This window comes from Dama dama, chromosome 23 (assembly GCF_033118175.1).
Source record: "Dama dama isolate Ldn47 chromosome 23, ASM3311817v1, whole genome shotgun sequence".
In the NCBI taxonomy this organism is placed as follows: Eukaryota; Metazoa; Chordata; class Mammalia; order Artiodactyla; family Cervidae; genus Dama; species Dama dama.
In genome coordinates, this window is record NC_083703.1 from 58,754,154 (window position 1) to 58,778,714 (window position 24,561).

The 24,561-nt window shown below is 52.1% G+C and overlaps 1 protein-coding gene across 1 annotated transcript; it reads right to left on the reverse strand.

Moving 5' to 3' along the window:
- Positions 1-17,068: 17,068 nt before the first annotated feature.
- PCK1 (phosphoenolpyruvate carboxykinase 1) lies at positions 17,069-23,227 on the reverse strand. The gene is made up of 10 exons (XM_061126944.1): positions 23,080-23,227; positions 22,653-22,917; positions 21,618-21,799; positions 20,682-20,885; positions 20,385-20,572; positions 19,990-20,152; positions 19,152-19,376; positions 18,932-19,063; positions 18,433-18,528; positions 17,069-18,111 (listed from the first exon to the last, which is right to left on the reverse strand). Exons 2-10 carry the CDS (start codon positions 22,874-22,876, stop codon positions 17,657-17,659), a joined length of 1,869 nt encoding a protein of 622 aa, XP_060982927.1. The 5' UTR covers positions 22,877-22,917; positions 23,080-23,227; the 3' UTR covers positions 17,069-17,656.
- Between the last annotated feature and the right edge of the window lie 1,334 nt (positions 23,228-24,561).

Sequence of the window (24,561 nt, forward strand, 5' to 3'; positions counted from 1 at the left end):
TTGCTGCCCGCATGCCAGCCCCCCACTGGCCAGCTTCCTGCTCCCCCGACATGCCCAGCCTGAGAGCCCTTGCCCTGGCGGCACCCTCCGCCCAGAGCATCATTCCCAGCTCCCATGGCCCCTCTCCCCTCCTCCCTGCATCTCAACACCATCCCCTGCTCGGGGAGTGCCTCCCTACTTCTCCTGTAAAGCCCACCACCACCAACACATCCCTCTCAATTCCCATTCCCCTTTCACTCCCAGCCTAGCCCACCTACTCCAGAACCTCCACATCCATTTCCTTGTTTATTGGTTCATAGTCTGTCTCCCACTGGAGACAACTGTCTATCTACCTCACCCTGAATTCCAGAAAGTCATGTTTACCATTCTGTCCCCAGACTCTAGCAAGCACAGAATGGCCTTTACTAGGTGAATAAATGACTAGAAGTACTTGCCTCAGAGGCAGAGAATCAGCAGTGTCATCTAAGGAAACTGGCTTCCTGAGCTGGCACCGAAAGGCTTGAATCTCAGCTCATTCCTCACCCCTGTGTCCTCCCTCTGACCCTCAGTGTATTGCTTGTCTCATGAGATCACTAATACCCCTCACTGTGGGACGTGGGGGCATTGACCATGACTATGTAGGGGGGACTCCTCCTGCAAGGGTGAGACCCATAGATCTGAGGACAACCTGGACAGGGCCAAAAACATGTGTTTCCTCCTCTGTCCTGGGCACTCCCAAAAGCCTAGTAGAGTATGAGTTAGAATTCAGAGCAGAGAAACCAAGGTAAAAGCAGCTTAAAGAGTAGCAACAGATTATTTACCCTCCTGTAGGAGAAGCTCAGAGGAAGGATGTCTGGGGTGAGTAAGGCACCTTGCAAAAGCCAACAAAGCCTGGTCCTTCCTGCCTTGTTACCCCTCTCTCCTCAACACAGATCTTCTACTTCATAGTCCAAGATAGTGGCTTGTGCTCCAGCCATCGTGTCTGCATTCCAACCATCAGTTAAAAGAAAGAGATGAAGAAAAGCTTGCTCTCTCCCAATATGGACACCTCCCAGAATGCCACACATAAGACTTCTGCTTATAACTCATTGGCCAGCATGTGATTGCACATTTATCAGTCATGGATAAAACAGCAGGGGGCAAGATGAAGAAAGCCCTGCTTACTGACCGATGGGACCCACACTCCAGAGAATGGGACAGACAAGAATCAGGTCAGCACACACATGAGCTGGTGGCAGTGAAGCCCTGTGAAGAGAATAACAGTGATGAGAAGGAGCAGCAAATTTGGGGGAGTGAGGGGGTGGAAACCTACCCAAGCCGAGGAACACAGAGTGGGCCTTTCTGAAAAGGAGACATTTGAATGGAGCTACTGACCATTCAAAGAAGCAGGAGATGCCTTGCATGCCTCCACTGGGCCGTGCGCCTGCTGTGCAGCCCTGGGCAAGTCCCAATAGCTCTCTGAGCCTATCTTTTCTCCTCTGTGAAGTGAAGAGTAGCCACTCTCTCACTGGGTTGTAGGGTGGAATCTTGCTCACAGAACTGGATCTCCATGAAGAAATGAAGCTTACAGAGACCAAAGAACCTGGTTCTAGACCAGTAGTTCTCAACTGGAGGGGGGTTGTACCCTAGGGAACATGTCTGGAGCCATTCCTGGTGCTTACAGCTGAGCGGGGCGGGGGGCGGGGGGGCCTGCTGTGAATGGCATCCAGTGAATGGAGACCAGAAACATCCTGCAATGCTCAGAACAGCCCTCTACAAGAGAGAATCATGAACCCCAAAAGTCAGCAATGCTGAGTCTGAGAAACCCCACTCTCTGCAGTCACCTGGCCAGAAGGAACAGAGTCAGGGTCTAAATGCAGGGACACTTCATCCAAAGTCCACTCTGTCTTCTCCTGATGGGTTTCAGAATCCCCACCCCAGACCCCTTCTGTGTCCTTCAGACAATGGGGTTTAGGTGTCTGCTTTCTCAACAAACACCCACTTCAGTGACGACTCAGACATTCACTGTAGTTTAGGGAGAAATAAACTTTTGCTTATAAAGTGCCAGGCACGTATTTGCCACTTCCCCCATCACCCTCCCCGCGCCCCCCCCCCATACCAAAATCCATTACGAGTTTAAAGTACAGCTATTATTTTTACAGCATTGCTTAGAAATGGCTTGCAATCTCTAATTTGCTAAATTGATGTGTATATTGACTAAATAAATATTCGGCACGAAGCCCGAGTCCCCCTTCCACACTTATTAATCCTCAGGAAATGGAAACACAAGACATGAAATGAGCTTTTGCTCAGAGCTACAGACAGGAATACATTATGTTGTTTTTCAAGTGCTCGGGGACTTGACGCGCTGCGGCAGAAGTGGGCCAATCAGCTGCCTCTAAGTTTTCCATGACGGACGTGTCTGCCAGCAGACGTGACTGTGTTGCTAAGGCTCTTCCTCTGACTTTGAGAGTATAAGACAGAAGACTCATCTCAGTGGGGGGACATCTGGAGTGACTGCCTTTTGGGGAGTTGATTTTTAGGGGCTGATGTCTGGCACCAATATTCATTAATAGAAATCAAAACTGCTATAGGACCCCCAAGAGATAACCTGGGGACAGTTTTCTTTCTTTAAGGACTGGGGTGGTTTTAGTTCTCTCAGCTGTGGGGAGGTAAGAGAGCTACCTGGGGCAGAGCCTCCCCCTGCAGCATGGAATAAGGAGACAGAGGGGTGCAGTTCCCAGGGGCAAAGTTTGTTCTGAGTTTCTGGAGGCTCTGACCTGGCATGCTGATGAGTCCTGGGGCTGACATTATACCAGGATAGCCAAGGGGAGCACTAGACAGGTAGAGGTGACCCTGGGGCAGAGAAGGTCTTGCAGGTACTACTGTCCCACTCCTGGGCATACACACTGAGGAAACCAGATCTGAAAGAGACACGTGCACCCCAATGTTCATTGCAGCACTGTTTATAATAGCCAGGACATGGAAGCAACCTAGATGCCCATCAGCAGATGAATGGATAAGGAAGCTGTGGTACATATACACCATGGAATATTACTCAGCCATTAAAAAGAATTCATTTGAACCAGTCCTAATGAGATGGATGAAACTGGAGCCCCTTATACAGAGTGAAGTAAGCCAGAAAGATAAAGAACATTACAGCATACTAACACATATATATGGAATTTAGAAAGATGGTAACGATAACCCTATATGCAAAACAGAAAAAGAGACACAGAAACACAGAACAGACTTTTGAACTCTGTGGGAGAAGGCGAGGGTGGGATGTTTCGAGAGGAATCGGGTGGAGAGGGAGGTGGGAGCGGGGATTGGGATGGGGAAGACGTGTAAATCCATGGCTGATTCATATCAATGTATGACAAAACCCACTGAAATGTTGTGAAGTAATTAGCCTCCAACTAATAAAAAAATTTAAAAAAAAAAAGAAAAAAAATAAAGGTTCCTAATCCACAGAACATTCACCTACCATGCTGGCTGGCAGCAGCAAAGATAGAGCCCAGAGTTAGCAAACAAGTTCATCTCATGAGAATCAGGAGATGCGAAATGCTCTCTGAAGAGAAAAGGCGAGAACTTTGCTTTTGCCCTACTGGGAGGAAGTGAATCCCAAGAGGAAGGCATTTCATCAAGTGTAGTCTCTGCCCACAGCCAGCCCAGACTGCTCAGGGTCTCCTCCCTGAGGGAAGCCAGATTCCATGGGCTAGAGACGGAGTGGGTTGTGGACATGGTGGAGACTTCAGTGTCCTGGTCTGTCTGATGGGCTTGTTCACAAGGGGCCCACTAGCAGTGACCTTGCCTGGCACCTAATCCTGCAAGCAAGCCCCTCGCTGCAGAAAACAGTGGTGACTCCCCCTGGACATGCGTCCACTGACAGATGGAGCTGGCAGATGGGAAGGTGGCAGGGGCTTCTCTGCAGACTGTGCTTAACCCCCAGTGAGCCTGTGGGACCCCAGGATGGAGCAGCTACAGAGGATACAGGGGTGAGAGAGGAGAAAACAGACATCTCCAAGGGAGGCCCCTCACTCTTGGGGCAGAAGGAGCAGCCAGTGCAAAGGCCCTGGCGTAGGACCAGATCTGGTTAACAGGTGGGACAGTGGCCCGAGATGTGGGGAGAGGGAGCCCAGAAAGCCAACCCTCCTGCAGACCAATGGAGACTTTGTGGATTAAATAAAGGGGAGCCCTATGGCAGATGCCACCATCACACATCTGCTAGGGGAGGGGACAGACATAGCAGACCACTCTGAGTGCTGGCCAGGGTGCCAACCTCTTGTCCACTTGGAAGTATGCCTGACAGTTCCTTAAAAAGTTAAAGCTGTGTGTGCCTACCCAAGAGAAAATGCCCTGAAGGAAGGACCAGGACAGGCATTCATAGCAGCCTTATCCTAAACAGGCAGCACTGGAAACAGACAAGGCAGCCATGGAGAGGGGAATGTCTCAACCAACTGTGCTCATTGCTCCCAGTGGAGAACCACACAGCCAGCTACCAGCAGTCTCTGCAATGAGGTTGCCTCTCCTGGGACCAAGCACCAGGGTGGGCTTCTGGAAGTGCAGTCCGGTGAGGACTCAGGACAAAACAGGCAGAAAACAAAACTGCACACGGAGGGTGAACCCAGGTCGACCCGGGACTCTGTCTGCCATGGATAAGGAGAACCTTGTTTCTAGTGACAGAAGGATCAGTGGTTCCCTAGGGCTTGGGGGGGTGAGGGTTAATAGAGAAGGGCACTAGGGAACTTTCAGGGGTGAAGATCGAATGTTCTGGATCTTGATCTGGGTGGTGGGTACACACAGGGGTCCAAGCTGCTCCCACTTCCGACTTAAGACCTGTGAGTGTTGCTGCAGGTAAAATATGCTTGAGTAAACAGCAGACCCGGTCTGCAGGTTTGCAGGTGGGTTTGGGATCCACACCTGCCCCTCCTCTCTCTCTTCCAAGCTGCCCAAGTTTCCCAGACAGAAGGCGGAAGTTCTGAGCAGGTGGAAAGTGCCTCACTCCAGGGCCGAGGGCTCCTGAGGCCACCGCGCCTGCCTGCCTGCGCCACATCCATCCTGTTATTGCCGGAGCCTGAGAACTGCTCCCCAGGCGGAATCTTGAATATTCATCTGATTTACGGCCGGCTGCCGACAGCTTTATGAATCCGCCCACCAGTACCTGCAGCCGGTCATCAATCTTCCCCCGAGACTGTGCTGCTGCCAGTAACTCATGAATTAAAGAGGCCCCTGGCGGCCCCCACACCTCCCTCCCCCAAGCGTCGCGTCGTGGTGGAGAAGGACCTGACCAGAAGTCAAAACACTGCTGCCGCCTCGCCTGGCAGCTCGGGCGACCTTGGATGACTCCCTCAGCCTGTCTGCAGTCAGGAAGAGAAACTCGGGGGCCCTCAGAGAAGCCCCTTCCCAGCTCCCAACCCCAGTTTCCCTGCCTGCAGAGATGCAGAGGGGGCTCAGCATCACCTCTGTCTGCTCACCTGGGCAGGGGGCTGAGGCAGGCAGCCGGGTGGGCAAACCCAGGCGAACGCAAGATGCTTGCTATGATTTGACTTGAAGATTCTCACCGAAGGAGAGAGGTGGTGGTCCTCGCAGCAAGCTCCCCTAGGTGTTCTTATCAACAGAGTGGGAACCAAGGGAGCATCTCCCTCCAGGACTTCGGAGGCCTCCAGGTGGGCCCCCCCGCCCCTGTCCATAGGGAGTAAAGGTGATGATGTTTGTCCAGGAAGGAACAAATCTCACAGACTTAGCTCTGGGCTCCAGAAGCAACCCCAAGGGTTTGCAGAGCTGACTCCTAGGCAGGAACTCCTGGCCCTGAATTATGCTACCCATGCCTTAGCCAGTCTGGCTCACCCAGGACCCCCAGCACTTGCCATGGGGACAAGACTTGGCAAGTGGTCCCAGGGCTGAGCAAACCTTCACCAACAAGCAAGACGTTGGTGACATGTGCAGAAGCATTGGGATCAGCCCCTGCCTGGCTCCATCCTGGTCCGCAGGTAGCTGGGAGGCAGAATGGTGGATGAACCCCTCTGAACCCAGACACGCCAGGGTTCAAAGCTGGTCTGCCCCTCAGCATCCAGCAACCCTCAAGGGTTGTCTGGCACTGCCTGACCCCCATCCCAGCCTCAAAAGCCAGACACTGGGGTCACAGTTTCCTCAGAGGGTTGTTGGGGGGCTCGGAGAGGCAGCCTGTTGTCAGTGCCCCCACCACCCCACGAGCCCTTGGGAATATCTGCTCACTGTCTTCCTGACACCAGGCTGTACTGGGTGCCGAGTTGGGGGTCTGTTCCTCTGCGGGTCACTCAACAAATATTCACGCATCCCTCTGGATCACAAAATATTCATAATACCTGTGCCCGAGGACAGGCTGAGGGGGGCCCCCCTCCCCAAGTGCCGGCTCCCAGTGGTCTCTGCAATGAGGCTGCCTCTCCTGGGACAGTGACCTGTCGCCCGACTGAGGATCACCAACCCTTCCAGTGCCCTGCCAAGGCCTCTCGGAGGTGTGGGCTTTCTGAGCCGCTTCAGGCCAGCCCCATGTCAGGGTGTTGGCAGTTTAACCAAGAGGCAGTAGGAGCCCCCAGGACAATCCTGGGTTGCGGGGGCCACTTGACCAGCATGTCCGCCCCTCCCCCTTCCTCTGCTGTGGACCAGAATCCCCTTCCCCATGCGTCAGGTGTCAGGGGGCCGAGGAGTCCACCAACCACCAAACTGATTCTGAGGATGGGGTACCACGCAAGGAGGGAAGGAAGAGGCAGAGGCCAGAGCCAAGGGCACCAGTTTGTCTACTGGGCATCCTCCGAAACAGGGCAGAGCTCACGGGGAGAAAGGTCTCCGCTTCTGGGAACACTTCCCGGGGGGCTTGGCCTCAGCCTCTAAGGTTTCTGACCCGTGGACTTTTCACCTTGGCACCAGCTCCCTGACCACGCTGGCAGTGTTTACCTTGTGGGAAAGGCCAGATATGGGGGGCGAGTGTGTGTGTGTGTGTGCACACACACGCACACACACCCACTGGGGCAGGAGATCAGAGCCAGGGCAGCCAGTCTCGGGACCCTGCCTGAGAGCCTCTGGGCCCTGGAACTTTGGCTGTGGTTTTTCTCTTGATGCTTCACCTTCTCTGGTCCCCTTATCCTTCACGTCTTGCACTTAGGGCTGAAATGCTGGTGAATGGATGATGCCAAACCCACCACCCTCCTCTCTGGGGATTTGCCCCCAGGGAGGAGAGAAGAGTTAAAATCCAAGTCCCATCCTGGCTAGCCATTCTAGTGCCTCATCTATGTAATGGGGACAACATTAACTTCCCAGCCTCAGCACTGAGCAAAGGAACCAAAGACGCAGTGCTTTGCAAGTGCTCGGCATGCTTAAGCACTCCATAGAAGCTACTGTTGTTGGACCATGAACGCTCAGTAAATGTTTACTAAGTAGATGGGTGGGTGGATGACAGGGTGGGCTGAGGATAGATGGATGAATGTATAAGCAAGTAGACCCCTAGATAAGTAATTGGAGGTAGATGGTTGGGAGGGTGAATATGCACTTATTCGCTACCCATCCCTGCATCCATCCATCCATGCATTCTTCCATCCAACTCTCGGTTGTGGGGGCAGAAAGTGGATGGACAGGTAGACAGATGGATGCGTAGATGAATAAATGCATGGGTGGATATCTGGTTTGGTGGGTGGATAGAGGAAGGGTGGATGGACATTCCGATGGACAATTAGATGAATGAACAGATGAAGAGAGAGATGAATGGGCAGATAACTTGCTGGATGGCTGGGACCACAAGCGAACACTTAAATTGCCTCCCCCTGGAAGGTGGAGATAACAATTGCTTCAGCTAATGCCTGGCACCACAGCCATGAACAAGGCCACAGGGGCCGGAACACCTCAGCCTGCACAATCTGCTCATTAACTGGCTCACAAAGCTTTTCGCCTATTCCAAGCCAACGGGGTAGCAGCGTGACATTTAAGGTTTCCTTTCAGCAATCACTTGTGCGCCTTTCACAGAACATGGTGTGCAGCTGTTTGCTGGCTTGCGTTCTCCTCCAAAGGTGCCTTCAAGCCCCCAGGGCACTAATAGGTCCAAGTTCCCCAGGGCCAAGGTGGGGGTCTCCTGAAATGTTGGGGGCCCCCTTGCCATCTCCTCTGTCTGCAGCTGTGCCACCAATCACCTGAATTACCCTTCAGTTAGGGGGATTAATTTATAACGTGGTGGCAAGGAAGTATCAGAGAAAGGGTTTCCTTGACAACCAAGTTTTTAAACCCAAGATCCTCTGGGTTTTAAAAGCCGCTTGGCATCTAATTTCCCCCCTCAAAATTAGCTTGAAACTTTTCAGATGCTGAGATTTTTAGCATAACAGCAGGCTAGCACTTATGTCAGAAACCATAAAAGATGGATTTCTCCCCTGCCAGAGGCAAGACCCTGGCAAGTTGTTTGGGTTCCTCTGCCACTTTGTTCTTGGTGAAAAACCAGGCCATTATGAAATGACACAGAGACGTCGTCTTCTGAACTGCAGGCAGCCAAGCTCCTGACAGCAACTTGTTTTCTGGCTCAAGTTGCTTCACATCCTGTGAGAGCTGAATGGAGAGACCCTCACCCCCGGCCCCTCTTCAGCCTTGGCTGGATGGTCTAGGACTGTACTCCTTGACAACCTGCGCCCATCTTCCCAGGTTGAGAAGGCTAGTGCCACCGGTACACCCCTCCCCAAAGGGGATAGTGCACAATTTCAGAGTCTACTGTTGGTCTGGGTTCCTCTCACTGGATGTTCCCCATCACCAGAGGCTTCCCACCTCCCTGTGCCAACAAATGAACCCCAGCCAACTCCACGGCCTGGCTTTCTGTAGTCTGCACCAGCCTGGGACCTACCCTGCCTTTCCCTCCTTCCACCATCCATACCCTTCACTACACCCAGGCCACACTCCATCCATTCCACCTTTAACCATCCACATAGTATCTACCTTCTCTTCACCCTCCACCCATCGGCAAACATATTCCACCCTTGACCCAACCTGACATTCACTAACACTCCTCACTCCACCTGGATTTCCTCAATTTGCCCTTTAGATCTTGGTTTTCCAAATCTGACAGGAGTCTAGGAAAACCTTCAGTTGCTCAGTCATATCCTACTCTTTGTGACCCCATGAACTGCAGCACACCAGGCTTCCCTGTCCTTCACTGCCTCCTAGAGTTTTTTCAAACTCATGTCCATTGAGTCGATGATGTCATCCAACCAACTCATCCTCTGTCATCCCCTTCTCTTCCTGCCCTCAATCTATCCCAGCCTCAGGGTCTTTTCTAATGAATCAACTCTTTGCTTCAGGTGGTCAAATTATTGGAGCTTCAGCTTCAGTATCAGTCCTTCCAATGAATATTCAGGGTTGATTTCCTTTAGGGTTGATTGGTTTGACCTAGGAACACTGCTCAAATGCCGCTTCTTCTAGACCTCCTTCTTCACCCCTCCCCTCTCTCTGAACCTTTGTAGCAACCTGTCTTCAACCCACAGGGCACCTGGCTCTTCTTCTCCATCCAGCTGAGCAGCTGTTCTGGCCTGGAGGCATGCCATCTAGAGAGAATTCAGGCTGAGTTGATTCAAATCCTGGCTCTCACAGCGTCATAGCTGTATGGCTTTGGTGAGAAGATGGAAGAGTGGCTCAGGGATGGAGGCTGAGTTTACGGCTGGTTGACCGTGAGATTAGGTGAGCCCCTGAGTGGAGGTTGGATGGTCTATTGGATGGGTGTTCAGATGGAAGGTCTATGGGGTCATAGATGGAAGATGCGAGTGGGTGATTAAATGGAAGGGTAGGGCTGGATTGGTGAAAGGAAGGAAGGGAAAGAGGGAAGAAGGGCCGAAGATGAACCCAGCTTCCAGGAAGATTTACAAAGTCTGAGGGACAGCCTAGGAGGCTGACTACCCAGGAATTCTGAACGGAGAAGAAAACAAACCTGTGGATTCTTTTTCACAGAAAATAATGCTCCTGATAACTTGAGGCTTGAAGTCTTTCGGTGACCCTGGGGAAAGGACAAGGCCTCCCATGGGACCAATTCATTAGGAAGGACCATCCTGATCAGCTCCTCTAAGCACTTGGGCTGACTCTAAGTGCCAGAGAGTCAAAGGGCGTTCAATAACTGCTCATTGGAAAGTGACGAATTGATCTTGGAGACCTGCCATCGAGGCGGGGCAGCCAGCTGGAAACAGCCCATCGGAGCTCGTTTCCTCACTCTGAGTGGCGGGAAAGTCTTGTCCTGCAGCAACCAGCCCAGACCCCAGTTTTCAGTTATTGCCCCCACATCTGTGCAGTGACTGTAACCAATGTGTCAGAGGGGCTCTGGGGCACTTGCCTCTCAAAGAGAACCAACATCCGCAGTTTCAGGAGGTTGAAGCTCTGACCATCTGGGTTCAGACATGAAGGACCTGAGGTTGGGCCAAGTCAATTCAAGGCAACTTGAGTTATAAACTGTTTTCAGGAGTCAATCTGCTTGTGAAGCCTGGAAGACCCCATAGATAAAGGGCCACCCTATGGAGTGATCGTGGCACAGAGTGACAACAGGCCTCCTCCACACAAAGTGAGGAGCTCCTTTCTGGGAGGATAAACCTCCATGGGTGCTGATTGGAGACAGGCTCAGAGGTCCCAGGAAGGTACAGACTCCTCAGCTTGCCCGCTGAGGTCTGTTCTGACTTGGACAGTCTTACAGACTCTTGTCCGGGCACCTGAGAGAAGGTTACACTGCACAACCCCAGGGGGCACCCTTCACAGTGACTCGGGGGGAGGAGGGTGGGTTTCAGTGCACTTCATTGTGGGAGGGGGTCTGTGGGCCTCTGGCCTCCCAGTGATCCATCTGAAAAAACAAAGAAAACTTCCCAACATAAGTCACTGAGCCTTGTGTTGTTAATAAAACTATCTCTTTTCTTCTTCCCTCAGACTCCCTCCCTGCCAGGAAATAAAGAAAGGGATCCGGGGAGAGGGAAGGTACAAATTCACTTCTGCCTTATCTCTAAAGTGTTTAGCTAACTGCCGGGCACATAATAAGAACTCAATAAATAACCATTATTAGAGGAGGAAGAGATGGAGGAAATCAGACAGATCAGAATTTAATTCTGCCATGTGGATTTATTGTGCTTCTGCCCAAGGAAGAAGAGAGAAAGAATATCTCAGCTTTCCATCTTCTCTCTCCTGAGCTGACTCTGCGGCAGGCAGTGTCCTCTTGTCCCCTTTCGCCTGCAGCCTGTTGAAAAAAAAATAAAAAGAAACACTGATCTGGCACGCTTGGCTGAGCCCCTGCTCCCAGTCCACAGCTCCCTCTGACTTTATGTTTAATTTCCCCGGGTCGAGAGGAAGCACTCTGATGATCCGAGTTAATTCAAAATGTAAATTCATCTCCTATCGCCTAACGGCTCTGACTCAGCTCTACAGGACGGGAGCAGCTGCTGCCTGAGTCACCTGGGGCCCTGGCTCCTGGGTCCCTGCTCCTAATGGTGATGAAGCCCTCGCCCAAGCTTCGGACAGACAGTGCTGCCTCCGTGCCCACCGAGGCCAGAAGGTAGTTCACTTCAGAGAGCAGAGTGTTCCACTACCAGGGGGTGGGGGATGTGGTGGGGTGGGGAGTGGGGGTGGGAGGGAAAACCGCAGCGCAGAGGTCAGTCCAGGAGACCCCAAATGAGCCGAACTAGTCTCCCAGGAAGCTCACTAACCCAGATTCAGGATCCTCAGCCCAGGCAGAGTCCACTACAAGCTGGGGTTCCCCACTGGGTACAGAGGACTATCTTCACCCAGATCCCAAAATGTAGCCATGAACCCTCCAAGAATCTTCACTTGAGTGACAGCCAAGGTCTTCCAGATGCTGGCTGGATGGTCCCAGAGCTGCCACAGAGCGGGTCCCCTCCCTCCCCGGGAGATGCGAAGGCCCCACTGTCTAAGCTTTGTGCCAAAGACAAAACCAGCAGCAGGCTGTGAGTTTCCGTGGGGGAGCCAGGCTTTGGGTCAGGATGGGGGCGGGGGCGAGGGGACCTTGGGGGTGTGCTCATGAGGTTCCTGTTCCCCACTGCCCTTCCCTGGGTCTTGGCATTGGAAGACCTCAGCAATACAGGAGGGGCAGTGGAACAGACAGGGAGCAAGGGGGCGTCCCAGGAGTGGCAGGTTGGAGTGGGAGAGACTTTCTGGGGGCAAGACAGGGCAGTCTTGTAGAGCTGGGGAAACCCAGGCTCAGAGAGGAAGCATTTACACTGCACCCAGTGCCTACGGTTAGTCCATTCCACTGGCTTCTTCTGCTCCCAGGGAGGGCTGAGGGCCCTCCTGCCGGGACTGGAGCCTCTGGGTCCAGGGCACCAGAGTGTCGCCCTCCCCTGTGGGGTGACATGAGCCCCTCTTCCACTGTGAGAGATTCAGATCCACTGTCAGAGGGGGCTGGGACCCATGGCCTCCAAACTCAGGGATCCTTCCCTCTGCTGAGGACCCCTCGACACCTGGAATTTGAGGTTTCAGTTCTGCCACCTGCTGGCCTCTAGGAGTTCTGCAGGCTGCTGGTATGTTTCTCCTCTGCCAGTTGCTGTGATGACTTTTAGGGTGCTCATGATCATCTGAAACCAGGCCAGGCATTAAATGGCACTGAATCCCATAATGAATCAGCCCATCCCTTTTCCATTTCTCTGAATCCTGCTGATGCTCTCCAGGAGAGAAGCCCAAGAGGCTGCCTCCACCCTGGCCACATTCCCTTTCCTGGCTGCCCCGCTGTTATCTCCCTTTGTGACATGGCAAACCAGGCCTTCATCTCAGAGCCTTGGCAGATGATTGGTTTCTAACACTAGGCCAGGCTTTTGTTTTTATTGTGTTTGTTCTTTGTTTCAATCACTTCATGGAGCTTTAATTCACATGCCATCAAATGCACCCACTTACAATGTAAAATTTAATAGCTTTTATTAGAATATATTCACAGGATTGTGCAACCTTCACCACAATCCAATTTTAGAATAGTTTCATCAGCCCCCAAAGAAACCCTGCGTCCATTAGTGATTTCTCCCCAGTCTTTCTCCCTGACCGACCCCTGACCCCTGGAAACCACAAATGTAATTCCTATCTCTGTGGATCTGCCTATTCTGGACATTTCACATCAATGGAACCACACAGCGTATGTGTCTTTTGTGGCTAGCTCCTTCCATTCAGGGTTTATGTTAATATGCTTACTTTAGTGAGGAATGCTGGGTTTAATTAACCACTGGGATTTAATGTTTTCTTCTTCATTCAGTCTAGTGTATTGATCATTTGCTTAAGTTACCAGTTACCCAAGGAAGGTAGGATGTGCTTAGAACATTTGGAATACACAGTGCAAATCCTGTCTGAGAGGTGGGGTCCCATTGTTCTGCTTCTCTGATTTGGGGAAATGTTCCCCTTTCTCCTCTTTCCAGAAGCCACTAAGCCCCTTCCTCCATCCTTGCTGACTTTTCTCCAAACCCTCATTGCACAGAGGAAAGACGGGGACCAGAGCAATATCTCCACAAACAAGCCATTTGCCCCTCTCTTCAACAAACGCAAAGGGACAGATGTGGCCTCGGCTTCTCCCAGCCATCCTGTCTGGAATCAGCATATATGTCGAGTTTAATTATGCAATTAAAGTCATTTTCCTGAGCTGAACAAATATTTACAGCATATTTTGCTGAAAATGGCTTCACCTGGAGAAATGTTCTGCCGTTGGGCTGGCAGGTCTGGTGTGCAAATATTCACACATTTACATACCCTGTTACCAGAGGGCCACACAGTGCTGAGCAGGTGTCAGACAACCAGGTCCCCAGGAACAAATATGTCAGTGAAAGATGTGGCAGGTGTCAGCCAGGCCTGTGTGTTCTGGGCCCCACCATGGTGTCACTGTGGGCCAGTGACGTCTGCTGTTCCTCCATGGCAGCCCTGAATCCCAGCTCTGCAGCATCAAAGAAACCTCTGGGCTGGGGCAGAGAGAACACAGTGCCTGAGAGCAGCTGTGTGATAATCAGAACCACAGCCATCCTGCCCTGTGCTGTGATCCTGGGAGGTGATACTTAACAAGAACCCATGTAGAGCACCTCCCAGGGGTCCCACTGTGTTCAGCTTCCCATGCAAGAAAATGCAAGGCAAAATTTCCAAAAGGCAGAAAAAACCCACTTTGTAATATTTTACTCCCTCTGAACCTTGTCTCCTTCTCAAGCCCCCAGTTTTCCCCTTGGAGGAAACTGGATCTCATTGCACTGCGATGAGGTCAGTGGACTCAAGGTTTTCTTGAGGGTTTCTTCTCCTCCTGCCGAGTTTTATGGTTTTCATCAGAGTTCTGAGTTAGGGGGTGGTTGTGTAGCATCAGAACATTGGGGTGGGGCTAGGACAGGAGTTATGTTCAAAATACTTAAAAACCAGTGGGAGTAATGACCATCCAGAGATAAGCCAGAGATCAGATTTGGGAGTGCTACCCCCCCCCGCCCCCCACTGTGTGGGAAGGTCCGGGGGGTCCTGGGGGAGGACCTGGGATGGGTGATTTGGGGCCAGTCCAGGAACTGGGGCAGGAGCTCCCCATCAGCCCATATGGGGGTGGGGGTTGGGTTTCAGCTTCTCACTTCCAGTCCCATTGTATTGAATGTCAGCCCAGAGTGGAGTGGAGCCCATTATACAGATGAGGAAACTGAGGTTTCCAGAGCTGTGCGTCATCACCTGAGGATACCCTGCTACAGGGAGGGGGGGTAGTGACTCACACCCAGACCCTCCGAGTCCCAGAACCTGTGCAGAGCTGGCCTGCTCATTTCATGCTCCTTGGACTCTAGCAGGGGCATTATTACTATGCCACGCTGCACGTCTGGGTGTCACTTCAGGTGACACTGCTGGTCAAAGGCAGAGCTGGGAGGTTTCCAAGGTCACCAGTATTTACTACCCTCAGGGAAGGAAGGGGGCAGGAGACCGGGGGCAGGCAGCCGGCCCTTTCCCATACATGACGGAACCCAGTCCCTCTTGCTGCAATCGCTGACAGTGAGGACAAAGCAGGGGTCACCGCCCTGGCGGGGCACAGCCCCATGCCTGTGGCCTTAGAACCCTGGAAGGTGCATGTTGTGTGGCCCAGAGGTGGGGGGGCGGTCGACCAGAGGCTCTGGGTTAGGGCGGGCCGAAGGAGAGAAGGGAGAAGATCCCCAAGAGCCCCCTCCTCACCACCACCCCCACTCCCCTGGATTCCCCTCAGATGCCCAGGTGAACACAGGGACAAGTTTGTTGTCCTGGTGCAATATGTGCTGTGTATCCACTGTATTCTGGTCTTTAACCCAGACCCCAGCAGGGCTCCGGGAACCCATGGAGGTCAGGGGGCAGCTGCTACACTGGACTCCAGTAGAGGACGTCAGTACCTCTGTTGGTTTGGACTCATGTGTACTGTGGGGAGGGCTGATCAGGAACCAGGAGCCTGACTTCTCATTCTCACCCCCACCCTGAGCAAAGGGCCACTCTCAAGGCCTCAGTCTGATCACCTGCGAATGGCCTTGGCCTTAGCTGCCTTTTTGCCTTCGCTTGACAGCTCAGGCTCAATGATAGAACCTCAGCCATCAAGGTCCTAGTGTCCCTATTATTGTGGGCCCAGCACAGAAACTAGGACTTGGAGGTGGGTGAAGCACAGCTGGCTAGGTTTGGGGAAACCGACTTGGGCACCAATGGCGAGAGCTGAGTCCTTTTGGTCCCCTGAAAATTCTTATTCTGTTTAAGACACCTCCTCCAGGCTGTCTCCCTGGCTTCCTGGGTCAGGTGGCAACACAGTCCTGTGTGAGTCTGCTTTCTGGGTGGGTGATGCTATGCGCAGGGAACTGTGAGGTAGACAGCTTTGCTTGAAAAGAGATGAAGCCTCCGAGAGCCTAGAATAGGACGCCAAAGTCCGGGGTCTGCATTTTAAAAACAGTGCCCCAGCTATATCCTGAAAGTTCCTCTCAGGGGTCCAAGAAACTTCCTTAGAGGCTCCCAAAGAGTAGAAAAAAGGAAAACAGGAGGCCTGGGTCCCGACACCTGCCCAGCCTCAGGTGGGCAGCCTCCTGTTCTGTCTCCCTTAGAAGCTGGGTTTTTTAGTCAGAATATCTGTCAAACATGGGTTCTGTAGCGAAAAGGAAGAAACAAGTCTGAAAGCCACTGATTTAAATTAATACAGCAGATAGCGCTTAATTCAGTTAAATGATTTTTCGCTGTCAGTGATTTTGCTATCAGAACATGACACTTTGTCGGCAGAGCCCCATCGGCTCTCAGCTCCTTAAAGAGGAAGAAAACTCTGGCTACCCTTTGGCAGCCCTGAAGGACCCACCTGGCCTCGGTTTCCCCACCTATAATATCGGGTGGATCTCAGCTTTCCCATCCACATGGATCCCAGAAGCAGCACAGGACTTTAAGGGGACGGTGAGTCTATAAGCTGTGGAAGCGAGCAGAGCTGAGGAGAACTGACTTCCTGGTGTGTGCTGAGCAGGAGAGCTGGCCCAGAAAGGAGACCAGCAGCTAGAGAAAGCCCTGTGCATCTATTGAATGCATGTGCCCGGTCCAGCGTGTGGTCTGTTCAAACTGCCCGGGGTCCCCAATGAACACCGAGGACAGAGGGACCAGAGGAGGGTACAAGGCAGCCCACTTTGAGCCCATCAAAGGCATGATGCCCTGTATACAGAAGGTGCTCCATCAATGCCTTTTTCTGTTTTCTTCTGAAGGATGTTTCTGTCTCTACTCTCCTCCCCAGTGGATGACAGTGAAGAAAAGAGTTGCTCAAAAGAGAATTTATTGACAAAAGTCTGTGAAATCGGCCATGATATAATTCTTGTGAAAGACCGAGCCTCCAGACCCAAGGTTTTGTCAAAAAGCATGCTTTAAACTCTCCTGTTCCACTTACCCAAGACCCACAATTTAAAGGTTTGTGGATGTTCAAGGGCACTGATCGACGGCTTCAAGTTAATTCAGAAAACCCAAAGCATCGTGCCGTGTCACCTCTGGATGACAGTCTCTCTGCTCACACCTTCCCATCTGGCTCCCTCCATCCCCCAGCTCACCCCCCTCCACCAGGGTAGCCCCACGTTCTTTGAAGGGGATTCTATCACAGAAGGTTTCATCAGAGTCCCCTCTTCTTGGCTGTTCAGATAAGAAAAACCAGGCAAGCAAATTCATCTTTTCTATAAAAGTTTATTTTGTGATTTTTTTTTCCAAGAAGTGTTAGGGGAAAATGTTGAAATTATGTAAAGGTAAGGAACCATGGTATATAAAAATAATTTAAACACACATATTAATAAGAAAGCAACATCGCATTCTAGCAACAACTAGTAGGTAATCTTGCCCAAGATTTTTCCAAAGTCGTTAAATATGTTTTAGACAACAGTACACAGAAACACACGCATGTGCACACACACATATATACAGCTCAAGTGTCTTTTTCTGTGCATTCTGGCTAACTGATACAGCTAAAGGGAAAAGACAAAGAAGACTGTCTGCTTGAGTGTCCCTAAGTTGAACAAAGGTGCATTGTATCATGAATGTTTGCTATTTCCTGGAGCCTGCTATTTCCCTCCCCAACCTCATTAGTGACTAGCTTCAGTCTGCTATATGGTCTTATCTGAAAAATTAAGGTGTGTCTTTCAATCAGCCCCTGGGTGCGGTCATTGTGGTGCTGCAGGCGGTGAGAATTCAGGAAGCACCATGTCTCTTGTTCGTGGTGCGTTGTATGGATTGGAGGTGGATGGTCAGGCGAACCTGGTTACATCTGGCTGATTCTCTGCTTCAGGGCCAGGACCTCATTCTTGATCTCCGGGGGGAGATCGGCATTCACCTGTTCCTCCAGGTACTTCTGTATTTCTTCTACCTCCTCCTCCCAGAACTCCTTGGAGATGTGGAAGAGCTCCTTCACGTCAACATCCCCCAGGCCCCGCAGGTCCAGGGCACCTTCATCAGGGATGTAGCCGATGGGCGTGAGCTGGGCGCCGCCTTCCCCGCCCACGCGGTTGAACATCCACTCCAGCACCCGGGAGTTCTCGCCGAAGCCGGGCCAGAGGAACCTGCCAGCCTTGTCCTTTCGGAACCAGTTGACGTGGAAGATCTTGGGCAGCTTGGCTGCGGGGCGCTGGGCCATGCTGAGCCAGTGCGCCAGGTACTGGCCGAAGTTGTAGCCGAAGAAGGGGCGCATGGCGAACGGGTCGTGCATGATGATTTTGCCTGTTAACAGGGGACTCTGGGTAAGTGAAGCCTCACAGGACTACGGGCACATTTACTGTTGACACGGCCGCCTGGCTTTCTGTACCTCTCTGCACATACAGAGAGAGACATGGGGAGACAGAGAGATACAGAGACAGAGGGGCAACTGAGAGAGATACAGAGACAGAAAGAGCAGAGAGACACAGAGATAGAGAAACAGAGAGAGACAGAGAGAGAAAGAGACAGAGAAGCAGATCGACAGAAAAATAGAGAGACAGAGAAACGCAGAGACAGAGCTGTTACTGTCCCTTCTTGGCGGCCCCGGATCTTGGCCAGACTCACCCTTGTACTCCGCCGCTGCCGTGGCCTCGGATCTCATGGCCGCCCCCACAAACACGCCGTGCTGCCAGCTGAGAGCCTCATAGACCAGAGGGACGCCTTTAGCAGGAGAAAGAAACGCTCCTTAGAGGATTTGACCCCCCAGCCCCCTCGGCCGTGATGTCATCTCCCAGGTGGAAAGATGTGCTGTGTGTCGTCTCTTCTAAAGGGGCTGATGCTGCAGCTCCAGAGCAAAGGGCGGGCCTGCCACATCAGAGTCACGGCAGGGGGCCACGTGGCCGAAGTCAGACTGGGAGCCACATCCCTGGGACTAGGACCCAGGAGTTCTAGTGGCCAGAGACTAAGTTCTATGCCCAAGCTTGCTCATTACCCTGTCATTTGTGAAAGGAAGCTCCGTATCCCTGACACCCTCCAACCAGGTCACGGAACGTGAGCCCTTGTAGTTACACGTCCCCCCAGAGTGACACACCCGTGTCCCAGCCCAAGGGCCCGGGAGCCTCACCAACAGGCCGACGCCCTCCGAAGATGATGCCCTCAATGGGCACGCCCTCTGGAGACTCCCAGTCAGGGTCAATGATGGGGCACTGGCTGGCCGGAGTGCAGAACCGCGAGTTGGGGTGGGCGCAAGGCTCCCCTACAGCAGCAAGGGAAGATGGGGCCTGAGCGTCTGGCCCAGCACACACACCCAAGGGCTGGGGCTCCAGGCCTCCTGGGGGGCTTACCATCTTTGGGGTCCCACTCCTTGCCCTTCCAGGAAATGAGCTTGATGTCTGAGGCCAGTGGCTGGTCAATGCCTTCCCAGTAAACACCCCCGTCACTGGTCTCGGCCACATTGGTGAAGATGGTATTCTTCTGGATGGTCTTGATGGCATTGGGGTTTGTCCTTACAGAGGTTCCCGGAGCGACGCCAAAAAACCCATTCTCTGGGTTGATGGCCCGCAAGTTACCTGGCAAGTTTTAAATCAAGGAGTGGAAGTGAGTACCAAGGAAAGCATATCATCTTATATCTTGCCAGGTTAATTTCTGCACCAAATTCTCAAGTCTTTGTACTTTTTCCCTTCTCCCCAGAATCTCTTTCTCTTGTCTCATGCCAGCATTATTAATCAACTTTGACTCTTTCTCACCAGTTTCCCGTCAAACTATTTTAACCAACCCAGGTAGCTCAGTGGTAAAGAATCTGCCTGTCAATGCAGGAGATGTGGGTTCGATCCCTGGGTCAGGAAGATCCTCTGGAGAAGGAAATGGCAACCCACTCCAGTATCCTGGGAAATCCCATGGACAGAGGAGCCTGGTGGGCTACAGTCCATGTTGCAAAGAATCTGACGTGACTTAGCAACTAGACAAAATGTAAACAAACAGTGATAGAAGGTCCCATTTCAATCCAGATTGGATATGAGATTAAAGAAAGCTGATGGAATACATATGTCTGTGCTTTTGCAAGAATTAACTGAATTAAAAAATCCAGACACTGTGGACTTGGGAGGATTTGGCATGTTTAAAAAAACAAAAGTTCACTAAGGTCCAATGATTATCATCAACAGCTGGGCCTAAAAAAGTCACCTTGTTGGTCAAATTTCATCCAGGCGATATCATCACCCACACACTCTACTTTCCATCCTGGGAGGGTAGGGTTCATCATGGCCAGGTTGGTCTTCCCACAGGCGCTGGGAAACGCAGCCGCGAAGTACTTCTTCTGGCCCTTGGGGTTGGTGATGCCCAGAATCTGTTGGAGACAAGATTTCTCCTGAAGCGCTTAGTTCCTTTCTGCCCTAGAGGTCCATGCCCTAGTCTAGGAGGGGGCCTGGAAGCCATTCATCGTTACTGATGGAATTCCCAATGTCCTTGGAGCACTGAAACGCTGATGCCTAATAGGAATGCTAATGCAGTAGGGGTCTGCCACTTCCCCTCCTCTGCCCGACCCTCACTGCACACATTTAGAATTCCCTGCGTCTTACCAGCATGTGCTCTGCCAGCCACCCCTCCTCCTTGGCCAGCCGGCTGGCCATCCTGAGGGCAAAGCACTTCTTCCCAAGGAGCGAGTTCCCGCCGTACCCACTCCCAAAGGAGATGATTTCTCGGCGGTCGGGCAGGTGGGCGATGAGTGTGAGCTCGGGGTTACAGGCCCAGTTGTTAACCAAAGGCTCTGCGCAGGAGGACACGCCCACATGAGTGTGCCAGGTCCCCAACGGAGTTTAAGGGTAAGCTTTTTCTTTTTTTAATTCCGGCTTTTGATTTTGAAATAATGTGCTTACTTTTTAAAGGCAAAGGGCACCCCACGGAGTGGAGGCACTTGACGAACTCGCCGTCCCCCAGCGCTTCCAGGACAGCAGTGCCCATCCTCGTCATGATGCGCATGCTGGTCACCACGTAGGGTGAGTCTGTCAGCTCGATGCCAATCTTGGACAGAGGAGAGCCCAGGGGCCCCATGCTGAACGGGATGACATACATGGTACGACCTGTGGGCCGGGAGGTGGGAGCCAGTGAGAAACAACCCCAGACTCACAGACAACCACCAATCATGACCCTTCTCATGATCCCCCTCCGACAACGTCACATCTTGCTTGCCACCAGCCCCTTGATTAGATGAGTCCTGTGGACTACAAGGAGATTACTCCAGTCAATCCTAAAGGAAATCAACCCTGAATACTCATTGGAAGGACTGATGCTGAAGCTCTAATACTTTGGCCACCTGATGTGAAGAACCGACTCATTGAAAAAGATACCAGGAAAGATTGAGGGCAAAAGTAGAAAGGGGTGGCAGAGGATGAGATGGCTGGATGGCATACCAACTCAATGGACAAGAATTTGAGCAAAGCCCAGAAGACAGTGGAGGACAGAGGAGCCTGGCATGCTGAAGTCCATGGGGTTACAAAAAGTAGGACACAACTTAGTGACTCAACAACACCAAATGAAAAGGTGGCCATGACAGCAAAATTAAGTTTTCATAAATGTGCATCTGGGTTCCACCAAGCTATCTTAAATCCACAAACATAGAAATTGTTTTCCTGGTCATCGAAGGCAGTCTATAAAACCAGAACTGAGATGTACATTTTCAACATGTGGCCAATTCTTATGTGGAACTTATGACTCTCTGAGCAATGGGAGTTCCTGAGACAATTACTGGTAGGTAGAGATGATAATAAAAGGTTTGCTGATATTGTACCCAGTCAAATAAATGCTTCACTCACCTTTCATGCACCCTGGAAATCGGATGTTGAACGCTTTCTCAAAATCCTCCTCGGACATCCAGCGGCCCAGCTGGCTGAGGCCGGTTTTGGGGATGGGCACTGTATCTCTTTGCTCTCGAGTGATGATGACCGTCTTGCTTTCAATTCTGGCCACATCCCTGGGGTCCGTGAGAGCCAACCAGCTGCAAAAAAATATTAAAATACAGAGATTAGGGGCTTCCCTAGTGGCTCAGTGGTAAAGAATCTGCCTTGCAATGCAAGGAACACAGGTTCAATTTCTGATCTGGGAAGATCCCACATGCCATGGAGCAACTAAGCCCTTTCACCACAATTGTTGAGCCTGGGCCTGTGTGTAAGTCTGGGAGCTGCAACTACTGAAGCCCCCACACTCTAGAGCCCGTGCTCTGCAACAAGAGAAGCCACCACAATGAGAAGCCCTGGCACTGCAACCAGAAAGTAGCCCCTGCTCTCTGCAACTAAAGAAAAGCCCTTGCAGCAACGAGGACCCAGCACAGCTGAAAATAAATAAGTAAATAAAAATTGAAAATACACAGGTGGGGATTAGAGAAGTGCTGGTATTCTGCATGGCATCTCCTCCCTAGGTTCCCTCAGCCATGGACCATTCAGGAAGGGGCCAGTTTTCTCATCATCATGTTCTTCCCACACCTGGCAGGTACCACGGGCACTAAGGATGCTCCATCAATGTGGACACAGCCACATCCACTGGGACATGGTCAGAAGGACACTCACTAGACCAGGAGTTAGTGTTTTAGGACAGGGATTGTTGGACCTTCCTTTCAACTGGGGACCTGGTTTGCAAAGAGAGTTTGCATGTGCCCCTGAATTGATGACTTGGGCTGCTCTGCAAACATCATAAAATTAAGTCTACATGGTTCTGGCTCTTTTACTAAGTTTTTCAAGAGTCTGCAAACCACACAGCCCCACCCCGGCTCTGCTGAGGCCCACGTCCTCCTCATTCCACCTGCGCCCTGGGTAGAGAGAAAGGCCGAATACCGGGGGCAGAGCTGTGCTCACCAGTTGTCATACTTCTTCAGCCTCTTGATCACACCCTCCTCCTCCATGTGGCTCAGCAGCTGCTGGTTCTCCTCCTCGGAGCCATCGCAGATGTGGACTTGGTCGGGCCGGCACAGCTTGGCGCTGCTCTCCACGAACTCCCTCACGGCCTGGGGCAGGCTGTCCAGGGAGCCCTGGACGATTTTGGCTGAGTAGTTGAGGCCATCTGAGAGCTGGGGAGGCATCTCTGCAGAGCTGGGCTGGGGGGCACGGATGCTGAGGTTCCCTGCAATAGAAAAAGCACAGGCTTCATGAATAAAGACAACCACGGATGCCCTCAACTCCGCACACTTTGTTGGGGTCACCGTCATGGCTGGGAGGAAAAAGAAAACCAGTTCCTATTAGTGTTGAAGTTTGTTAGAAACGTATGTGAACAGGCTCTGCCTACCTTTCTTCTCTTTGGACGATCAGGTCAGAGGCCCAAGGGTCTCTTGCAAGGCTCTTCCCGCGGGTGAGCGTGCGTTCCCAGTGGGAAGGCCCTGTTTGGGGTGTGGAGGCAGAACTTCCTGGCCTTTAAATTCCAAGAAAGAGAGAGGCCCGGCCCCTCAGCCACACCCAGAGAGGCTCGACTCTGACGTCAGGGGCTGGTCTTTGGATCACGGCCACGATCAGTTATGCTTTGGACTGGCTCACCACAATAAACCCAGGCAGATAATCATTGAACAGACAGTCGTTAATGAGTGCCATGTGGCCTACGGCCCCTGGACCAGCCATGACAGGCCCTTACACAACTTCTGACTGATGGAGCTCTGCCCCAGTCCCCTGAAGATGCAAAACACATGTCCTCCTGTTGAAGGGAAGGGTGGGAAGGTGCAGAGGCTCGTGGGGAACTCAGGGGTTTTGGCAGCGCATCTTGTGTACAGATGGCTGCTGGTTGGCAGAATGCGGCAGTGGTGAGGTGTCACTCCACGGGCAAAGGCCCACGGGAAGAACACCCCCAAATGTGGGATGGTGCCTGGCTTATTGGCAACTGTCTGACCTAATTAGGGTCTATTAACCTTATAGAGTGTCCATGGTGTGCCCCCTGCCCCCACCCCAAGTATAAATTCCACAAGGGCAAGGATCTCTATTTTATTCCTCTCTGTATGCACAGCTTCTGGCGCTCAGTAGGTGCTGAACGTAAGAGCACTTACAACAATGCTCTGCACCGACTAACTCCTTGACCCTAAGTGGAGTCCACAAGCCCCCCAGTGTACAGACAAGGACGCTGAGGCATCAGGGATCTGGCGACTACTCCCCAACCCCAGGCTGGTGGGTTGCAGAGAGGGACTGGAACACGAGCTGCCGAGCTCTGGACTATCCCTTGTAAGGGACCTTTGCCCCTCCTGGAACCTTCCACGTAATGTCCCAGGAGTTCTGGGCTGGGTGCAGTTATTTCTGGAGTCAACTGTACACTTTTTGTTGCCCTTGCAAATCCCAGCGTCCAGGGAGTGGAGGGGGCTTGGCAGTTTTGCTCGATTACACTTGAGCAATGAGACCTTTATAACAGCTGTAAAAAAATTTGCTTTGCAAGCCATCAGAACATCAGTCCAATTTAATGAGCTATGGAGCTACTGGCTAGCGTTTCGAGAACACTAGGTGAGAAGTCGGGAGAACAGGGCCAGGCCCCAACTGCCAGCAGCCAGCCCCCCAGCTCAGTGGGCGTCCTCTCACTGGAGGAGGTCAGTGGAGCGTGAGCCGAGATGGCTCCGTGACTGTGTCTGTGAGGAGCTGTGACAATCACAAGGCATTGGGAACAACAATCTCAGACCAGGAGTTCTCTGAGGACCATCCTATGGGACTTCACTCCCACCACCGTGCTGAGTGTACACACGTCACCAACTTCCACCGAAATTACCAACCCATTGCTATGTTTCATTTATTCAGATTT

Excerpts from the sequence above, each read along its gene's own strand:
- PCK1 (XM_061126944.1), bottom strand. The coding sequence starts at position 22,876 with ATGCCTCCCCAGCTCTCAGATGGCCTCAACTACTCAGCCAAAATCGTC. Across the intron at positions 21,800-22,652 it reads CTGAAGAAGTATGACAACTG|CTGGTTGGCTCTCACGGACC; the intron begins GTGAGCACAGCT and ends ATTTTTTTGCAG. Across the intron at positions 20,886-21,617 it reads ATTTCCAGGGTGCATGAAAG|GTCGTACCATGTATGTCATC; the intron begins GTGAGTGAAGCA and ends CCCGGCCCACAG.